This window comes from Mchenga conophoros, linkage group LG10 (genome assembly GCF_057382185.1).
Source record: "Mchenga conophoros isolate Kocher_MC1m ecotype Shallow Benthic linkage group LG10, M_conophoros_male_GT1.1, whole genome shotgun sequence".
NCBI classification, from domain to species: Eukaryota; Metazoa; Chordata; class Actinopteri; order Cichliformes; family Cichlidae; genus Mchenga; species Mchenga conophoros.
The window spans coordinates 6,889,061-6,908,869 of NC_140535.1; the positions used below are offsets into that span (position 1 = coordinate 6,889,061).

At 39.6% G+C, this 19,809-nt stretch overlaps 1 protein-coding gene across 6 annotated transcripts in view; it reads right to left on the reverse strand.

Moving 5' to 3' along the window:
* Nucleotides 1–19,809, reverse strand: part of bbx (BBX high mobility group box domain containing) — a 47,984-nt gene continuing 28,175 nt past the window's right edge. For 5 of the 6 annotated variants that reach the window (XM_085288318.1, XM_085288319.1, XM_085288320.1 and 2 more), the window contains 7 exons: nucleotides 9,301–10,138; nucleotides 9,088–9,220; nucleotides 6,137–6,288; nucleotides 5,372–5,461; nucleotides 4,830–5,024; nucleotides 2,089–2,278; nucleotides 1–1,396 (listed from right to left, as the gene is read on the reverse strand). In XM_085288318.1, the coding sequence (XP_085144444.1) occupies nucleotides 1,318–1,396; nucleotides 2,089–2,278; nucleotides 4,830–5,024; nucleotides 5,372–5,461; nucleotides 6,137–6,288; nucleotides 9,088–9,220; nucleotides 9,301–10,138 (1,677 nt within the window). In that variant the 3' untranslated portion in view covers nucleotides 1–1,317. The remainder of the gene's footprint in view (nucleotides 1,397–2,088; nucleotides 2,279–4,829; nucleotides 5,025–5,371; nucleotides 5,462–6,136; nucleotides 6,289–9,087; nucleotides 9,221–9,300; nucleotides 10,139–19,809) is intronic. The other variant, XM_085288321.1, reaches the window with a different exon arrangement.

Consider the following 19,809-nt stretch of genomic DNA (forward strand, 5'->3'; position numbering starts at 1 on the left):
ACATATATATATATACACACATACATACATACATATATGTACACACACATATATTCCACTGAGACTGCTCTCATCTATGTTGAAATTGTGGCTGGTTTTAGCCAGGTCCTGAGGGTGTTAAAGATACTACTGACTTAAGTAAGAACACTGCCTCTGGTGGAGATGATGCATTTTATTACCCCGTTACATGAGCAATTTAAACTTAAGATTAGTCTATTTTTATGGTATAAACAAGCAAAACACCTCTTTCATGAAGTAAGACGTACACATAAATTAACCTTTCTAACTGCTACGCAAACTGCAATAAGATCAAGTATTGACAAAAACTGCATTCACTTTTCAGAAATGTTTGCACTGACTTTGGGACACTGAGCAAGAAGCTGCTTGAGGGCTTTCTGGTGGCAAAGAGGGTGTAGGTGGGAGGGTTAAGACTATAGTTTAAGCACTTTTCCTCAATCTCCCCATCACAAAAATGTGTTTTTTCCCCCACAAGCCTCACAGCCACACTGTGATTCTACTGCTAGAAATTAGACAGGGCTCCTTGTTTACATGCAAGTGATGCACAGGTCTACTTTTCATATTCAGGCTATAACACATTTATTTGCGGTTACCACACTTTTGTAGTAAAGCATCACAATTTTAACACATATCCAAACCTCAACCAAGATTTCTTCAGTGTTTGAGTACACCGTAAGACTAAGTTAGTAATGGTCTACCAATCGTGGTTGGTTACCCTGGTTTAAGCCATTTTGGGTTGAAGCTAAAAGGGATTAAGAGCTATTTAAATGCAGAGGTATTGTAACAGAGGTGGAGGGAACTCTTCAGCAGGTGTATGTGTGAGGTATAAAAGATGAGAGAAAGCTGATTTGTCTCTAAAACAAATGCAGTTTCTTTTTTCTTTCCATCTAAAATGCCTTAACTTTAAAATGGCCTCTGTTTGATAAACATGTACAATAAACCCATGACATCCATCTCTATAAGAGAAGCCATGCACTGGTTGATAGCTTGATACTTTCAAAGGCCCTATTAGCATATCTGGGAGTGGGGATGGGGATGTATGGACTTAAGAAAGGCATCTTTCCCCCAAACCAAAAGAAGGTTTAAGGGGAAACACTGAGATAACGAGGAGGTGGAGGAAGAAGAGGAGGAGGAGGAGAAGGTCTCCTTCTCCTTCGAGGAAATTTACCACAAAGCGGAAGGTGGAATATGTCCAAAGCTTCTCGATCAAGTCTTCATTCAGTGTGGGGCTACCACAGAGGAAAGTTGAGATCCAATGCAAACCTTCGTGTTGTGGCTTCTCAGAACAGCAGAAGAGTTTCACTGATCAGCGCAGGAGATGAGAACTGGAGTCTGGGAAAGTTCGTTATTCTGACTCTCAGCCAAGCCTCTCTGACCTCTGAAACAAGACAGTAAGAGAGACTGAAGAGTATGCTTCATTTTTTAAACTAGTTTAAAGATTTTGCTTTCAAGCACTAGGCCCATTGTCTTTTAATGCAAAGTTCTTGGAAATTCTTTCAAGTTCTCTGCGTTTCCACCATAGTCTAAAAGACTATATGACATATGAATAGCATTTTTTTCTTTCCTTTTTTCATGTCTTCATTCTTGACAGAAGACAAATCAGTCATAAAACCAAAATAACACAATATACAATAAAAAGAAAGAGTATTAAAAATGCTATAACTCTCCAAGCTTTGTTATTGCAGTGCTGAATAACACAAATATAGAGTCATTTGATATAAAGCTGAATCAGAGAGTAGAAATGAAAATAAAAATACTGGGTTGCAATGAGTCATATGGATGCGTCGTATAAATAAAGCTGAACTGAACTGAATGGTTCATATGAGATATCTAAATTCTAGACAGCAGCATGTAAGGGTGCTAGCAGTGCACTCTATTTTTTTAAATGGTCAAATTTATAACATTTGAGTGAGGAATACTCCCCCCCCAAAAAAAAAAAATTTGCCTACCTTAATTAAAATGACCCAATAAATAAAACCTAACTAATCTCTGGTATATTACAATCCTTAAGTGTTAGCAAAAGAATAACAATCACAAGCCAAGTCCATGCATACGGTAACCGGTCTCTACCTGTGAATATTTTCCATGGCTGCAACCTCAGCGAGGGCAGCCAAGCTGAACAAGGCAGGCAGCTCTTGTGATATGGTGCTTCTTTCTGCCTCCTCTCCTCTGTGACTATAGCACCCCATTTCATTGCATAAATTCTGTTGTGGTAATGGCTTCTTATCCTGGTCCTGGTTCAGGTCCCTTGTTTTGTCTTCTGTAGTAACAAAGCACATATGTACAATTCTCAGGAACATAACTGAATATTTTTCAGAACATGTCATTAATAGTTTCTGCTCACATATTAAGTTTCAAAATAATTTTACCAAAAACCGTCATGACATGAGATGCCAGAGTGTATCGTGCCACCAAAAAGTAGAAATGGTTGGATCATATAAGTAAATATTAGCTGATTTATGTGGTACGTAGAAATGAATTTGGTCAAATGTGCTCTCACTCAGTTCTTTCACTATCTACAGCACATGTAGCATCACACATCACAGCAAAGGGTGTACTAAGAAGGAAGGAGCTATATTCAAACACTTATGTTTGGGGATGCTGTGACTCAGGTGGCAGAAAGGGTCATCTACCGACTGGAATTTCGGTAGATTGAATCCCAGCTCCTTATGTTTGTGTGTAAGAGTATCCTTGGGCGAGAACCTCGAGTTCCCCCTGATGCATCCGTCAGAGTACGAGTGCGTGAATATTTTCGCAAATTCTTTTATCTGAAGAATGCTTTAAGCAGAGTAGAACAGAATAAAATAGCCCTTTATTCCTTTTGTACATGTACAATGAAATTGTGGCCGATACCATACGTGAGATACAAACTCCTGGATACATTTTAGACACTCACCTGCCATTCCCCTCTGACCTCTGGCACAAACAAGGCATTTTTGCCTAGACAAACTGGATTTTATTGAAAATCTGGAAACTGTTGTGCAGGAAAATCCCAGTAGATCTGTTTCTGAAATAGTTGAGTATTACTCAGACTAGCTTTCTTCCTCATTCTGATGTTAGGTTTGAACTTCAACCATCTCTGCATGCTTAAACTGCTGCCATTTGATTGGCTGTTGAAATATTTGCATTAACAAGAAGTTAAGCAGGTTTATCTAATAAAGTGGTAAATTTAAGAATAAAATTATTAGTTTTCACAAAGTCTGTGGATTCAGTTTTTATTATGCCAGTTTGCATAAATGCAGTGGTCCCTCTTTACCATAAAACTAAACATATGACTAAATATTCTATTTCCACTGCATTTCAGCTCTGCCACAAAAAGACTGTGTGATTGTTACACAGGAAGCATGTAGAAACAGCTTAGAAAAAGAGTTTGGGTGACTGCACAAGTTGAGTGCTCAGACTGAGTAGAAAAGCGCTATATCTTAATGCATTCTCAATCAGCCAGTTAAGTAAATCTTCAGAATCTGAAAACGCTACATCCAGATGAACAGAATCAACCTTTGGAAAAAAAGAATTGGTCGATTTACCATTTACTAACAAGAACAACACAAAAAGGCTGTTTATAATTCTGATCATTTATCAGTACTGATACATGTGAGACTTTATCAGAGGTGTGAACATCACAGCAGATGCCTTTGTGTCAAAGTAACTGAGAATAAAACACGGAAAAACATGAAGGAGATTTTCCTGGCCTGGCTTTTTATAGCATATAACCTTAAAAATATTCTGCATAATTTTAAAAAGTATAAATTTCTACAGTATTGAACAGCAGAAATTAGGCTTTCTTGTCTGAGGACATTCAAGTCCAAAAAAAAAAAAAGACAGCAGCCATTAGTGCTGTAAACAACGGTAGACTGGTGGGTAATGAGCGAATAAATAACGCCAAAAAACAAAGATTTGAGATGGGAAAACTGTTCTTGAAGTACAGAGAGAGAGAGAGAGCTGTGCACGAAGTGTGATTTTATCGTGGTGGAAGCAAAACAGCAAAAGTAAGAGGAAAGTAATGACAATATTTATCAAATGTGAAGCGTAGTTTAGATCTTATTTTGCTGCTGGTTCAGTGAATTTTGGTTGGAGAGAGACGTGTCCGTGTAGGTGCCGTCGGGTGAGAAAGCCAAGAAAGAGAAAGCTGATTCTGATGCGTCGGGTCGGTGCTCTGTGTTTACGTCTTTGTGCAGAATCCGTGTACCTGCTCTCATTTGCTGTTTGGTGGTTGTTGAAATAGTTTTGAGAGCTTTAATCTGAGATTCTGGCGTTTCTGGCAAAATATATTTATATTTAAAAGTTGATTCAGGATTTAATGAATTGATATCGCTTTATTCAAGCTACTCACCTCCCTCTTCCACCTGCACTTTCAAATGTACACACAAAGGACTACGGGACAACTACAGGACCATGGCCAATTTTAGAGGTCCCGCCCCTGACTATCTCTGATTGGGTCACACGATAGCGGCATGATGTGTGTCAGTTGTTGACCACACGGACACTTTCAGAGTTGCGGAGATTTTGAGAAATACATTGCTGCCATTTTCAATTTACAGTTTAGTGCCAAGATACTGTATACAAGAATTATCAGACAATGTAGGTACAGGCTGCTACAAGCTAATAAGCTTTTAGTTCCAGTTTCCTTAATATATCAGCCTGGGTGGACTGAGTATCTTACTAATTAAATAAATTAAAATATAATATCAGCATAAGACAAATTCTGGACTATCAAGTTGGACCTGCCACTTCCAAAATGACATTTTTTTCATGTATATTGATACATTGAGCTAAACTGCAAAAACAAAATGGATATTGACGTTACTCACCCTCACTTGGAGACACACTGCCATGTGCCGTGCGCACCAAGTGTGTAATCTTAGTCTTCCTTGCCTTTCGTTTCTGGCTACCAACTAGTATCTCCATGGTAGCAGTGCCCTGGACATCTGGGCACATTATGGGAACGGGAGCACATAATTTGACTTCCGAACCTATATCCAGTGTGGAATCAGTCTGTCCCACTGCTGTGGAGCACAATCACCACAATGGTTTCAGTCATTTGACCATTGCACAGACATAAAAAAAACCTGAAAATCACCGGCACAGACATTTGAGTCCTCTTAACAATGACTTAACGATTACAATTTTATCATTCATTGTGACCAAACAAAAGCATACTGTTTACAAATAATTCTCTGCAGAGTATTTCATAGATATCCCCTGTGTCCTATAGTTACAGTTTTGTTTAATAACTTAGAAATCACAAAAACAGGTAACTTTTGAACATTTTCATCCCCTGTGTTTCAGTTTTAATTTGAAAATGGTTCATGGACCTGCTATATAAAGCGCAAAAATCAACAATCTATTTCACCTTTTTCCACTGCACCTGGTTTCTCCTTTTTTTGTTTGTGCAATCTCGTCCTAACAATCTTGTGGAATGTAGTCTTTTTCTGAGATGGCCCTGATATAGCAAAAACAAACAAACAAACAAACAAAAAAAACAAACAAACAACAAAAAAACAGATAGGTAAAGAAAGGAAGATCATGGAAATTTAATGTTATGGAGTCCAAAGGTTTCTTTGGTTTGTTTCTATTTTTTTATACATAATGAGAACTGGTCCTTAGTACCTGAATAGGACTGTATAAACAGGTATAGAGTGGATTATGGATGATAAGTGAGGGTGTAGAAATGGGTGACAAATTAATAAAAAAAACTCAACATCAAGCTTTAGTGCCTTAATGTCCATAGGTGTCTAAAACATTGATCGAAAATATATTTATAGTTAGATGTTTTGATGCCGGCAGTGGAAATTGCTGTCTAACAACTGGGCGAAATCTTCAGTTAGGGTACGGTCCAATGACTGTGAAGGCCATAGAATGTCATTCAAATAATCCTCATCTAATCACCCAATGAAATGTTGTGAACTGTTGTGTCCTATACACTGGGATATCGTGATCCTCAAGAGACCACATCCAGTAACCATTCAATCTTCAGTCAAAGGGAACACAAACCCCCCAAACAAAATCCTCCAAATCTTCAGGGGCCGAGGGTTTGAGTGTTTCTTTAATTTGTCACTCATATGTTATATCACATTATTTATTCTAGTGTAGACTGGACCTCAAACTTTGTTCCTACCTTTTCCGGTCTTAGACTCATCTCTTTGGATGGTGGTGCTGTCGGACTTCTTTTTTTTTGCAACAGCAGTGCCCTTTTTATCAAAGGTCATCGGGCTATACTGTGGCAGGCTGTTAAACTTCTTCTCAAACTCCTCCTCCAGTTTACCTAGGCTGACAAGTAAATTTCAGAGATTCACAAAGGGTAGCTTAACAAGCTTTAAAAAAAAAAAAAAGCCAAATGTCAGTGATCTTGTAAATTCTTCAAACACCAGCACAGAACAATAAACTGGACACAGGGAAAGAATGGGCATTACAACTACTTGCACAACAAAATTTAGGTGCAATGAACCGTTGAGTGTGGTTTCCATTTTAGTGGTTCATTATGGCATACTCGACATACTTGACTATTATATATGTGTAATCTACAGTGTTGGGACTAACGCGTTATTAAGTAACGCGTTACAGTCACTACGTTATTATTGTGGTAACGAGCACGGTAACTAGTTATTATGCTAAAATCAGGAACGCGTTAGTCGTTACTGGGATTTAGATAGGGTCGTTACTCGTTACTTCGTGTGGTGGCTATCGCGGAGCTTCCAACAGATTCAGTAACATTAGCAAGTGGTGGAGGCCAGCAGATGGATGAAGGAAAAGGGACGCAGAAGGAAAAGAGACCCGAGGAAGCCGCCGGTCCAAGTGTGAACTGAACTTCAGGTAAGAAGTTATGACCTGCAGTCTCTCTGGGTCAGATATGAACCAAGTTTAGGTGGAGTTTATTTTCGTTATTCTGACTTTTTCCGTACTGCGTGCTAGCTAGCATGACGGAGTTTCTATACAGCTGGGTGGGTGCTATGAAGTTAATGATGTTGAACTTTATTTTGTTCATAAGTTATTAGAGTTGCCAACCGTCCCGTCTGGTATTCAGAGAAAATATTACGCGTTTCTTATTGAGGTGAAAAGGAACAGTTTGTCCCGTAATTCAGCTACAATGAAAAAGGCACAAAGCTGGAGTTATTCTGTGTCTTTGCTGCACAGCTGCCTCTTCTTCTCTCATCCTCTCCCTCTCCCCCTCCCTCTCCCGTTTCTACTTCAATCATGAAAACTGATCAATGATCAGCTGATCGGCTCTCTTGTTTGTTTATCGCTCACTTTGCGCCAGAAAGAGGAAACCAGCGGATGTCGCGGTAAACAACAGCAGCACGTTTGATCAGCTGTTGTTAGAATTTATTTAATATTAATTTCTAGTATCAGCTGATGGTTGCTGGAGCCACAGCTGCAAAAAAGCTGCTGGTCATGATATGGTTTGGTTATCTGGTGAGAGGGAAACATGAAGATGAAACCAGGAGATGTCCTTACTGAATCATCAGAGCTGAACAGGTGATGGAGAAACAGGTTTACCTTTTAGGTGACATGAATGAGTTGAAAGGAAGTTATGAACTGTTTCTGAGAGACAAATAACCCCAGGATCCTTTTTTATGTAGCTGACAGCTGGTAACTGTGCAGGGGCGGATCTAGCAAAGTGTTGCCAGGGGGGCATGTAGGGCATTAACAGGGAGAGGGGGGCACAAAGAAATACTTTTCTTTCTTATTCTCATTTAAAATGTCTAGCTTTTAAAAAATAATTATCTGAATCTTACAACAAACGATTGATAGATTGATGCATATATACCATCAAAACAGTGTACATCACTGTCACAACAGTGTTTATTTTCATTCAAAGGCTTTATGATTTTTCCTATAATGATGGGCCGGTCTCTAGTCAAAATGCCCGGGCCAATTTTCTGTCCCAGTCCAGCCCTGTATGCAGCTCATCTGCAGTCTGGTGTTGCCTACATCTTCCTATTCAGAAGGCAGAATTTCTGAGTTCTGAGTACAAACGAAAGCACCACGACTGCAGTTTTTGTGTTGGATGTAAAAGGCGCACATGACACTGTGACGTAGGCTAGAATCATGGCAGTAGTCAATGACGGTCCAGGCGTGGGATTTCTCTCGTGGAAATATGCACATTATCTTTTCCTTTCTATTGGTAGGTGGCACAGTGCACTTGTGGCAAGTAAGCAAGCTAGAAGACTGGCAAAGTTATGGAAGCAACACATTAACAAGAGAATTCTGAGTAAAACCAAAGTTACTTTCCCTAGTAACTAGTTACTTTGAAAGTAACGAGTAACTTGAAGTAACTGAGTTACTCTTGAGAGAAGTAACTAGTAATGTAACTAAGTTACTATTTTAAAGTAACTTACCCAACACTGGTAATCTATTAGCTAAAAATATCATTTATGTATTACCACTCTAAAACAGCGGTCCCCAACCCCCGGGCCTCGGACTGGTACCAGTCCGTGAGTCGTTTGGTACCGGGCCGCGAGAGTAGAGGCTCAGGTGTGAAATGTATGGTTTTCAGGGTTTTTATCAGTTTTCAGCGTTATTTTGTTATAGTTTTTATCATTAACTCGGTTTTCCTGGGTCTTTTCACGTGTGTTATGAATAAATCATCTTTTTTTCGGTACCGGTACTAGTTTTATTTTGTTGTATTTATTTAAAGGCCGGTCCGTGAAAATATTGTCGGGCATAAACCGGTCCGTGGCGCAAAAAAGGTTGGGGACCGCTGCTCTAAAAGCATTCCAGACAGGAATTCTATTACAGCTTTGTCAGTATTACATATATATTCTAAAACCTTTTAATTATTCACCAAAGGAAATCTAAACACATACACACAAAAGTGGAATAGTGCTAATATGATGTATAAATACAGGCAAAATTATTACACCCCCCGCCCCCCCAAAAAGTTTATTTCAAACTTTGATTCAATTGATCTCTCTTTTTTTCTGGGACCAATATTACAAATATATCTATATATAATTATATTTTCAAGTTACTACGGGCCACAAGAGTGAGAATGATACTTGGATTAAAAATGAAGGATTAGTTACTTACTCCTATTCCTCAGAATGACTGTAAGAAAAGCCAACTCACCCCTGAGAAGACTCGTCTTTGGACTTGGACTTCTTGAGCTTCTTGGGACAATTAGGTCCTATCTGTGAAACTGTCCAGCTGTCATCACTCCAGTTAGCGTCATGATCAGACGTACGGAAAATACCTCTTTTACCTGCAGATATTTGCAAAACACGAATTAAATTCTGCCCCTTACATGTATCAGTCACATCGTTCTTGAATCAAAATAGATACCTCGGTCAATATTGGCTCTCAGTGAAGTCAGCATTCCCTCAGAGACCAGAGTTTTATATAAGGCGCCTTTACAGGTTCGCTCTGATTTCCTGGACCCACGATTTTCAGTGTTAGACTCACAAGTTGCATCGCTTGACCTTTCCTTTCCTTTGTCGTGCTCTTCAAGATTAACAAGTGAATGATTGCAAGAGGACTTATGGGGTTCTATTGTCTGTCCTTGGAAATCAGTGCTTTCCACGTTTGTTGCTTCTGTCCTGGAGCCAATATCAGACAACTTTTCTTTCATTTCTACCTCAGGGGACCTGTGCTGTCCACTCTGCCCACTGCTGTCATCCATCTCCTCTTCATCTTTGACAAAGCTCTTGATTTTCGGCTTACTCTTCTTTTTGGGCAACCCACCACTAAGACAATTGTCATCCTTCTTCTTGGACTTTTCCTCTGTGTCCAAACAGACCCCTTTAGCCACTGACTCGATTGTACTGAATACACTGTCCAGGCTTTCTGAAGGGTTAGCCTTCTTTATAACTTTCTTTGATGAACACCGGCTCTCATCATTGTCATTTGACTTTGCCACGTCTCTTTTCTTACCTTTTTTTTTGACAAGTGCATTTTGGCTGCTGAATTGTGGGAGAATGGCATTAGTGGAGGTAGACGTGAGAGAGTAGAGCGAAGGTAAGAGTGCTGCTTTGTGAGGAGAGGCAGGGGAGAGGTCAGTGTCTGCTCTCTCCTCCTTGACCTCTGGCTTGATAGCAGTTTGTTGGAGAGGGTCTGTGGAGGAGCTGTCTTCTGGCTGAGATGCAACTGTGTCCATTTTTCCAGCTTCAGATGCTAAACACATCTATTTGGAACAGAAAAGCTTAAATCAAAGACAAAGACTGGCAAAAGTTCACTCAAATACCACCAACAGCAGTTTTTCCCTCTCAAATATTATCAATTCCTCATGCCTATCAATGAAGTCTAACATTTAAAGATACAGCCCCTTAAAATGACAGTACCAAAATTACCCATCAGTGATGTAGTCATTTTATTTACTGCATGCTATCATGCATTTAAATGTATTAAGGTCTTCTATAATTGTCATGGAATCATAATGCCCAACCTGTCTTTAAAACAATTATTTGTGTATATAGGCCAGTGATGCTTTTGCAAGTTCTTCATTTCGTATTTAGTGGTGACTGGATCAAATTCTGTTGCAGATACAAATTTTGGTGACTGTTATGTTATGTACTGGCAAAGTACATTTAAAGTGACACATGTAACAAATGCAAACTGAGGACATAACATTGTGTTTGCAGATGGATGATGAATATGAAAATCAGAAGAAATAGCATTTACAATACAGCTGGTTGGAAGGTTGGTGGTTCAATCCCTGACTGCCCCAGCCTGCATGCCAAAGTATCCTTGAGTAAGAGACCGAACCCCAAATTTCTCTCCAATGTATCCATCTGAGAGTGAATGTGTTTGAATGCTAGACAGAAAGCACTTAGGCAAAGAAAAAAATGTGTTTGTGTGAATGTGACATGTTGTTTAAAGTGCTTTCAGTGCTCAAGTAAAGTAGAAAAGCAGCGTGTAAAAACCAGCCCATTTACCATAAAAAAAAACCATATAGATGTTAATTAATGCTGTATGTATGGCAATGATTGGCACACCCATTAAGGAGGTGAGATGGTATAAAGAGGTATATGTATATATGCCATGATCATTATAGTAACAGGAGAAAAGCTAAAAGAAGATACATGTTTGTCGGTGTAGTTTTGTTTTTATGTTTTTAGCAAATATAAACTGAAAGTATTAATGTTTCTTAACATAAAAGATTAGAAATATTATTGAACTCTAAAGGTTTCCATATAAAAAACTCAAATATAAGTTTAACTGTAAATAACTAATTATTATATGTTACAAAAACAGTCTTCTTTGTATTTCCCAAACTATTTTGCTCTTTTTGTTTTAGTGGTTGTTCAGATATAGTGCATTGTGAAACATCTTGAGGATTTCTGCCATCAAGTCAGGTCAGTTTTGAATGTTACTAAAAGGAAATGGAGCTTCTACATAATAATATCACTTTAACAGTATACAGTGGCTTACAAAAGTATTCGGCCCCCTTGAACTTTTCCACATTTTGTCACATTACAGCCACAAACATGAATCAATTTTATTGGAATTCCACGTGAAAGACCAACACAAAGTGGTGTACACGTGAGAAGTGGAACGAAAATCATACATGATTCCAAACATTTTTTTACAAATAAATAACTGCAAAGTGGGGTGTGCGTAATTATTCAGCCCCCTTTGGTCTGAGGGCAGTCAGTTGCCCATAGACATTGCCTGATGAGTGCTAATGACTAAATAGAGTGCACCTGTGTGTAATCTAATGTCAGTACAAATACAGCTGCTCTGTGACGGCCTCAGAGGTTGTCTAAGAGAATACTGGGAGCAACAACACCATGAAGTCCAAAGAACACACCAGGGGTCAGGGGGTAAAGTTATTGAGGTCAGGGGTAAAGTTATTGAGAAATTTAAAGCAGGGTTAGGTTACAAAAAGATTTCCCAAGCCATCCCATCCCACGGAGCACTGTTCAAGCGATCATTCAGAAATGGAAGGAGTATGGCACAACTGTACCAAGACAAGGCCGTCCACCTAAACTCACAGGCCGCTGATCAGAAATGCAGCCAAAAGGCCCATGGTGACTCTGGATGAGCTGCAGAGATCTACAGCCCAGGTGGGGGAATCTGTCCATAGGACAACTATTAGTTGTGCACTGCACAAAGTTGGCCTTTATGGAAGAGTGGCAAGAAGAAAGCCATTGTTAACAGAAAACCATAAGAAGTCCTGTTTGCAGTTTGCCACAAGCCATGTGGGGGACACAGCAAACATGTGGAAGAAGGTGCTCTGGTCAGATGAGACCAAAATGGAACTTTTTGGCCAAAATGCAAAACGCTGCACATCACTCTGAACTAGAGATGGACCGATCCGATATTACGTATCGGCATCGGTCCGATACTGACCTAAATTACTGGATCGGATATCGGAGAAAAATAAAAAATGTAATCCGATCCATTAAATATCACGAAAGCACCTCACAAAACTTGCAACACGCCGTAACTCACCTCAGAACGTTAGCACGTCGGAGCAGTATGCATCACGTGATAGAGCGGCTGTGGCATGCGGGACCTGTCGGTGGTCTGGATAGCATGTGGAGCTTCGCTAGCAACCCGGCATTTCATCTCTGACAAAGTTATCCCCGAGAGAAGTAAAGCAAGTTTGTAAGTCCATCTCTGAATGTTTGTAAAGCATTCCTGCGTTAAGCTTACCAAACGATATATGGAGCGACTGCCTCTTCTGGCTGCTACTTCAATCATGAAACTGCTTAATGATCAGCTGATCGGCTTTTCTGTCGCGAGTCCGTCTCTCTGGTTTGTTTTTGGCCCACTTTGCACCAGAAAGAGGAAACCATCGGCTGAACAACAGCAGCACGTTTAAGCTTGATCAGCTGTTGTTAGAATTTATTTATTATTACTTTCTACTCGAGGATCTCTTTCTACGTAGCTGACGGCTGGTAACTGTGCAGGGGCGGATCTAGCAAAGTTTAGCCAGGGGGGCCGATAGGGCATTAACAGGGAAAAGGGGGCACAAAGACATACTTTTCTTTCTTATTCTCATTTAAAATGTCTAGCTTTTAATAAATAATTATCCGAATCTTACACCCAAAGTTTTAATTTGATGTAAAATGAATAGAAGTCAATTACTGTATATAGTGACTATTAAGTCTAATATATATACCCTAGTAAGCTATAGTACTTTTTCCTTTGGGAAGGTACCATCTGTGCAGTCTGCAATTTTGTTGAAGAAAGATGTTGAATCTATTTAATATTTCTTGAAAAATAATTGATTTCTGTGCATTTTTTTTTTTTCACACTGCATCAAATTAAGGTTGATTACGTTGATTAAGCATCATGAGGTGGAGCGTGAGGGGTGGTTCCCTATTTTTTATTTATTTATTTTTGTTGTTGCTGGGAGTTGGAACCCTATTAGTTAGGTTGCTTAATATTTACGCTAAGTACTCTTTAAAATACCAGAATAGGGAGGATGGTGTAGGTTTAAGTTTATTAGATTGATCAGTATTGCTGAACTATGAAATTTTTTTTTTTTGCATACAGGTATAACAGAATAGCTTTAGTGTAGTTGTTGTTTTAAACTTGAGTATGAACTTATACAAAATGCAGCAAGATATTTAAAAAAAAACAGTTTTGTTGATTAAAAAACATTATATCGGATTCATATCGGTATCGGCAGATATCCAAATTTATGATATCGGTATCGGTATCGGACATAAAAAAGTGGTATCGTGCCATCTCTACTCTGAACACACCATCCCCACTGTCAAATATGGTGGTGGCAGCATCATGCTCTGGGGGTGCTTCTCTTCAGCAGGGACAGGGAAGCTGGTCAGAGTTGATGGGAAGATGGATGGAGCCAAATACAGGGCAATCTCGGAAGAAAACCTCTTGGAGTTTGCAAAAGACTTGAGACTGGGGCGGAGGTTCACCTTCCAGCAGGACAACGACCCTAAACATAAAGCCAGGGCAACAATGGAATGGTTTAAAACAAAACATATCCATGTGTTAGAATGGCCCAGTCAAAGTCCAGATCTAAATCCGATCGAGAATCTGTGGCAAGATCTGAAAACTGCCGTTCACAAACGCTGTCCATCTAATCTGTCTGAGCTGGAGCTGTTTTACAAAGAAGAATGGGCAAGGATTTCAGTCTCTAGATGTGCAAAGCTGGTAGAGACATACCCTAAAAGACTGGCAGCTGTAATTGCAGCAAAAGGTGGTATTCAGGGGGCTGAATAATTACGCACACCCCACTTTGCAGTTATTTATTTGTAAAAAAATGTTTGGAATCATGTATGATCGTTCCACTTCTCACGTGTACACCACTTTGTATTGGTCTTTCACGTGGAATTCCAATAAAATTGATTCATGTTTGTGGCTGTAATGTGACAAAATGTGGAAGAGTTCAAGGGAACAGAATACTTTTGCAAGCCACTGTACATGCTCATAGTGGTATTCAGTCAGTATCATATCGGTCTGATTTTTAATTTCAAAATAAAAGCCCTCAAATAATTGTTCTTCTTAATTCAACATTCAGTCACAAAAACTACCTCATACTGAACATCTCTAAAGACAAATGAAATGTAAATAATAGTAGATTTACCAAGTTTCAGGCCCCCTCCCCAGCATGTTAATGGGGTGGATGTAGAGGTAGTAACAAAATATTAGGTTTACACCTAGATAACAACTTAGACTGGTGTCTAACTATACAAAATGGGGAAAGTCGCCTCTTTTTGTTAAGAAAACTAAGATGTCATGACATCTGCAGTAAAATGCTGATGGTAGCAGTACGGATGCTGTGTTGTCTTCTGTGTCCATTTCATGGACGAGGTATTCATTGCAAAACGTGCATAAATTCAACAGCCTGTGCAGGTAGAATTCAGCAGCCATGTGCATGTGCTGCTATAGTTTCACGCTCTTGTGGTTTGCTCTTTGAGAGAAATACTGCTTGCTCTAATCAACTGACTTTTGACTGCTTGGAGGCAAAGCCCAAAGAAAGCGAGGCTCCTAATGTGAACTCCTAATGTGTCAATCACTTTGATGGACAGTTCAGGTTACTGCATTAAATCGAGTTGCCCCATGGCAGCAACATAGGCATTCTTTTAAACCATTATGTATTTATAATTCAGGAAATAAGTTTTGACAAATTAATTATCACCATTTATTGTTTGCTGGGAAGCAGCGGAAATACTAACAACTGTCACTGGATTGCTAAAGTGCTAAAGAAATCAATCAAAGACAAGTTCTGAAAGATATAGACCTCAGTCGCATAACTTTTACGATAAAAAAAGAAAATCATCACAAAGAGCACACATCATTTCCAAGAAAAAGGAAAATGTGTTTCTTAGCCAGCTGAATAAACTTCATTTTATAAAATGTCAGTAAATATAAAATGTGCTTATGTTGCTGCCAGATAGCCACTCAGTGAAGCACAGTTGTGAAGTCAACTCACTGTGGGTTCAGACTGCAATAGTTCATCTAGATAATATCACAAGTTCTCTGAGTAAGCTTGAGTCTGTGTAGTGGAAAGGAGAGGAATATGTGACAGGCTGTCTCATTTGTTGTTTTTAATCAAATGGTTCAGGTTTTTGCTATTATTTTGTGTAAATGTAAAGGGTCTTGTCTATCTGTTGTCTGTTGTCACTGATCAAATATTTGTACAATTTTCTTTAAATTCTTTTCATTTTAGTTTGCTAAGTTTACATATTTCTTTATATAAAAATCCTAATAGTGTTCATAAAGAGACTAGCAAAAACAATATTCAAGAGCAGCTTCTGGTAAGTACTTTTGTAGATATTAGTAAAATGTTTACTAACTTAACTGTTTCAATAAACAGTGAACAAATGCACTGATAAATGCTGATTATCAACTTTTTACAGTTGCACCAAGCCTGAGAACACCAAGGCGTTCCCAGGCCAGCCAAGAGATATAATCTCTCCAGTGTGTCCTGGGTCTGCCCCGGGGCCTCCTCCCGGTGAGACATGCCCGGAAAACCTCACCCAGGGGGCGCCCATCTGACAAGGATTCTCCCTTGTCAGATGCTCGAACCACCTCAACTGGCTCCTTTTGATGCGGAGGAGCAGTGGCTCTACTCTGAGCCCCTCCCGAATGGCCGAACGTTTGGACACTGCTAGCGTAATGGACAGGTTTTTGACGGGGCTTCCACACAAATGCAAAGCAGGATATGAAGCATCGCCAAATGTGTTTCCAAACAAACTTCCTTCCAAGCCAAAGACTAGAAAATATGGTGAAGCATATCTTCCCTTTGGCTTCACCTGCACAAGTGCCAATGTAGGTCTCCCTTGCAGAATTGGTTTTCCCTGCGTCGGGAGCAGCGCTGGGCTCTCCAAATCACGGACAAACAGAATCCCACATTCTTGATTTTTAGTTCACAAACACTTCTTGTAATGAATAACTACTCCTGAAATTTTGCTCTTTATACAATAAAGTTACAGTGGGATACAAATATCAGGCTGATCATGCCACGATTAATTCCCCCATCCAAATCACAAACAAACAGTATCCCACAGTTGTTTATGTTTTTGAACCCATTTTGCACAGAGAGGCATTTTTTGAATAATGTATTCATAGCAATGTTGAATATTATTACACAGGAAAAAAACAACTACACGTAAAATAATTACACTGTGACGCCTCTGCCTTTCTAAATGGAGGGACAGTAACTGCGTGTGTATATGTAAGCGTGTAAAAACTGAAGATAGTAAGATTAACAGTAACAGTATTTTATCTCTATTTGCAATTCATCTCATGTAAACAATAACGTGGCGCACAGCGTGACATGAAAAAAGGCACATACCTTTGATGTTACATGACCACTTTCTGTATTCCTCGTCCACACGTAAACGCAAAAAAGGAGTTTTGAAAAAAAATCTCCGTGTTTGGTGAGTCGAAACGCCGTTTACGTGTGGACGAAAGGCCCAAATGCATAGAAACAGCTGTGTTTTCAAAAATACCCTGTAGGTGTAGACGTAGCGTAAAAGAGTTAGTAGGGTATTTTATTACTACCTGTAATTTATTGCAGTTTACTTGTATTTGCTTAATTGTTTACTAAATGTCTGAGGTGTGAAATAAACCGCAATTGGGAACCACTGAATTGGGAGCTTCGCTTTTACGCTCAGCTCACTATTCCCATTCCGGGTACTGAACAAGACCCTGAGATACTTAAACTTGTCCACTTGGGGCAGGGTCTCGTCCCTTACCCGAAATGGGCACTCCACCCTTTTCCGGCTGAGGACCATGGCCTCAGATTTGGAGGTGCTGATTCTTATTCCCACTGCTTCAGACTCTGCTGCCAACTGTTCCTGATGAAGCCAACAGGACCACATCATCTGCGAAAAGCAGAGATGAGATCCTGAGACCACCAAATATATATATGAGTTTTCCATATATATGATCCTAGTTTATATATGATCCTAGTTTTCCATACTAATATATGTATATATATATATATATATATATATATATATATATATATATATATATATATATATGTATATATATATATATCAGGGCTCTAGACTAACTTTTTGACATGGGCGCACCGGTACGCCTAAATTTTTAAAGTTAGGCGTACCGGCACAAAAGTTAGGCGCACTCAAATTTTTCAACCGCATCGCTTAACACCGCAGTTTTACATGTGCACTTTCTTTGGGGGGGGGAAGTCCATACAGACAATATTAATTTCTAAATTATTAACTAACAAACTTGTGCTTAAAGTGCTTTGTCAATATTGTAGAAAATGTTAAAAACTTAATCATCATCTTGGCCTCCTCTGACGACCTGTTTGCTGCTGTCTGCTGCTGAAAGGCCGTGGGGAGAGGGGACACTTGGGCAGTGCATTTACTGCAGCATATAATGTGCTTTTTCAGCATTCAAATATTGATGGCACCGTGTCAGAGCACTGGCTATGAATTTCAGACAGATCAGGCCTTAACTTAACAAAAAAGTTATCAATAGTTCTTTTCATCTTTTCTTATTACCCACAGCTACAGTACATCCACTTCTCTCAGGCCTAGGCTGCTCACTAGGGCTGAGTATCATCACTGATTTCTATAATCCATTCAATTCCGGTTCTCAAAGTCCTGATTTGATTCAATTTAGCCTCAGACAGTCAGAAATATTATAATTCTGATCATTTATCAGTACTGATACACATGAGACTTCATCAGAATTGTGAAAATCACAGCAGATGCCTTTGTGTGAAAGTAACTGAGAATAAAACACAGGAAAACATGAAGGAGATTTTCCTGGTCTGGCTTTTTATAGCAGATAACCTTAAAAATATTCTGCAATTTTGCATAATTTTAAGAAATTTAAATTCCTTCAGTATTGAACAGCAGAAATTAGGCTTTCTTGTCCGAGGTCATTTAAGTGAAAAAAGAAAAAGCGCTGTAAACAACGCTAGACTGGTGGGTAATAAGCGAATGAATAATGCAGAAAACAGATTTGAGACGGGAAACTGTTCCTGAAGTACAGAGAGAGAGAGAGCTGTGCAGGAAGTGTGATTTTTATCGTGGTGGAAGCAAAACAGCAAAAGTCAGAGGGAATTCATGACGACATTGATCAAATGTGAAGCGCAGTTTGCTGCTTCTTTTGCTGCAGGCTCGGTGAATTTTGGTTGGAGAGAGGCAAAACCTGCAGCTCAGAATCAGCGCAAAAAGACGTAAACACAGCGCGGACCCGAAGAATCGCTAAGCTCCGACAGCGTGTCCGTGTTCAGGCCGTCGGGTGAGAAAGCCGAGAAAGACGAAGCTGATTCTGATGTGTTGGGTCCGCTCCGTGTTTAGGTCTTTGTGTGGAATCCGTTAATGAATTGATATCGCTTTATTCAAGCTACTCACCTCTCTCTTCCACCTGCACTTTCAACTGGACCACGGCCAATCAGAGAGGTCCCGCCCCTGACTATCTCTGATTGGTTTAGTCCACGATAGGGGCATAATGTGTGTCTGTTGTTGACCACACGGAGAGTTACAGAGATTTTTTTTTGTTACCGGAACAGTTGGTCGCACCTGTGCGACCAAATATTTATTTTTAGTCGCACCACTGAAAAATTTGGTCGCATTTGCGACCAAATTGGTCGCACTCTAGAGCCCTGTATATATATATATATATATATATATATATATATATATATATACACACACACGATACGAATATATATATATATATATATATATATATATATATATATATAGTATGGAAAACTAGGGGTGTATATATTAGGGGTGCAACGATATTCGTATCGATATTGAACCGTTCGATACAGTGCTTTCGGTTCGGTACGCATATGTATCGAACAATACAACATTTGTAATTTATTTTATCAACTTTCCTTCTGACGATGCTGTCTGTGTTGAGCGCTCAGTGAATCTGCGTTCGACTACTCCGCCTAGGCTGCACTGTCGAGCGCAGATCCACTGAGCGCTCAACACAGACAGCATCGTCAGAAGGAAGAGTTCAGGGCAAGCTAGCAAGACAGAAGTTAAGCTCTCCTTGCAACATGGACCTCCCCCATTCAGATCTGGCGTTTGGAATTATTTTGGTTTTCATGTGACGTATGACCCTGAAGGTAAGCGAGTCATGGACTAAAGTAAAACAGTATGTTGGATGTGCCGTGCAATGCTCAATTACATGGGTGGGAGCTAGTGTGTTAGCGCAGTTAGCTCGTTAACGTGTTGGCCGTCTAGCCCCATGCACGGGGCGATCGGCGGTAGCTCGTTAACGGAGATTTGCAGTGTTGTGGCGTTAAGGTCATTTCAACGAGATCAACCTGAAATCACTAGTGGGAACACAACGAATATGACTGCACATTTACGCAGACATCATCCTAGTGCAAAGACCAAAACAACAAGCATGCTACTAACTTTAGCCGAG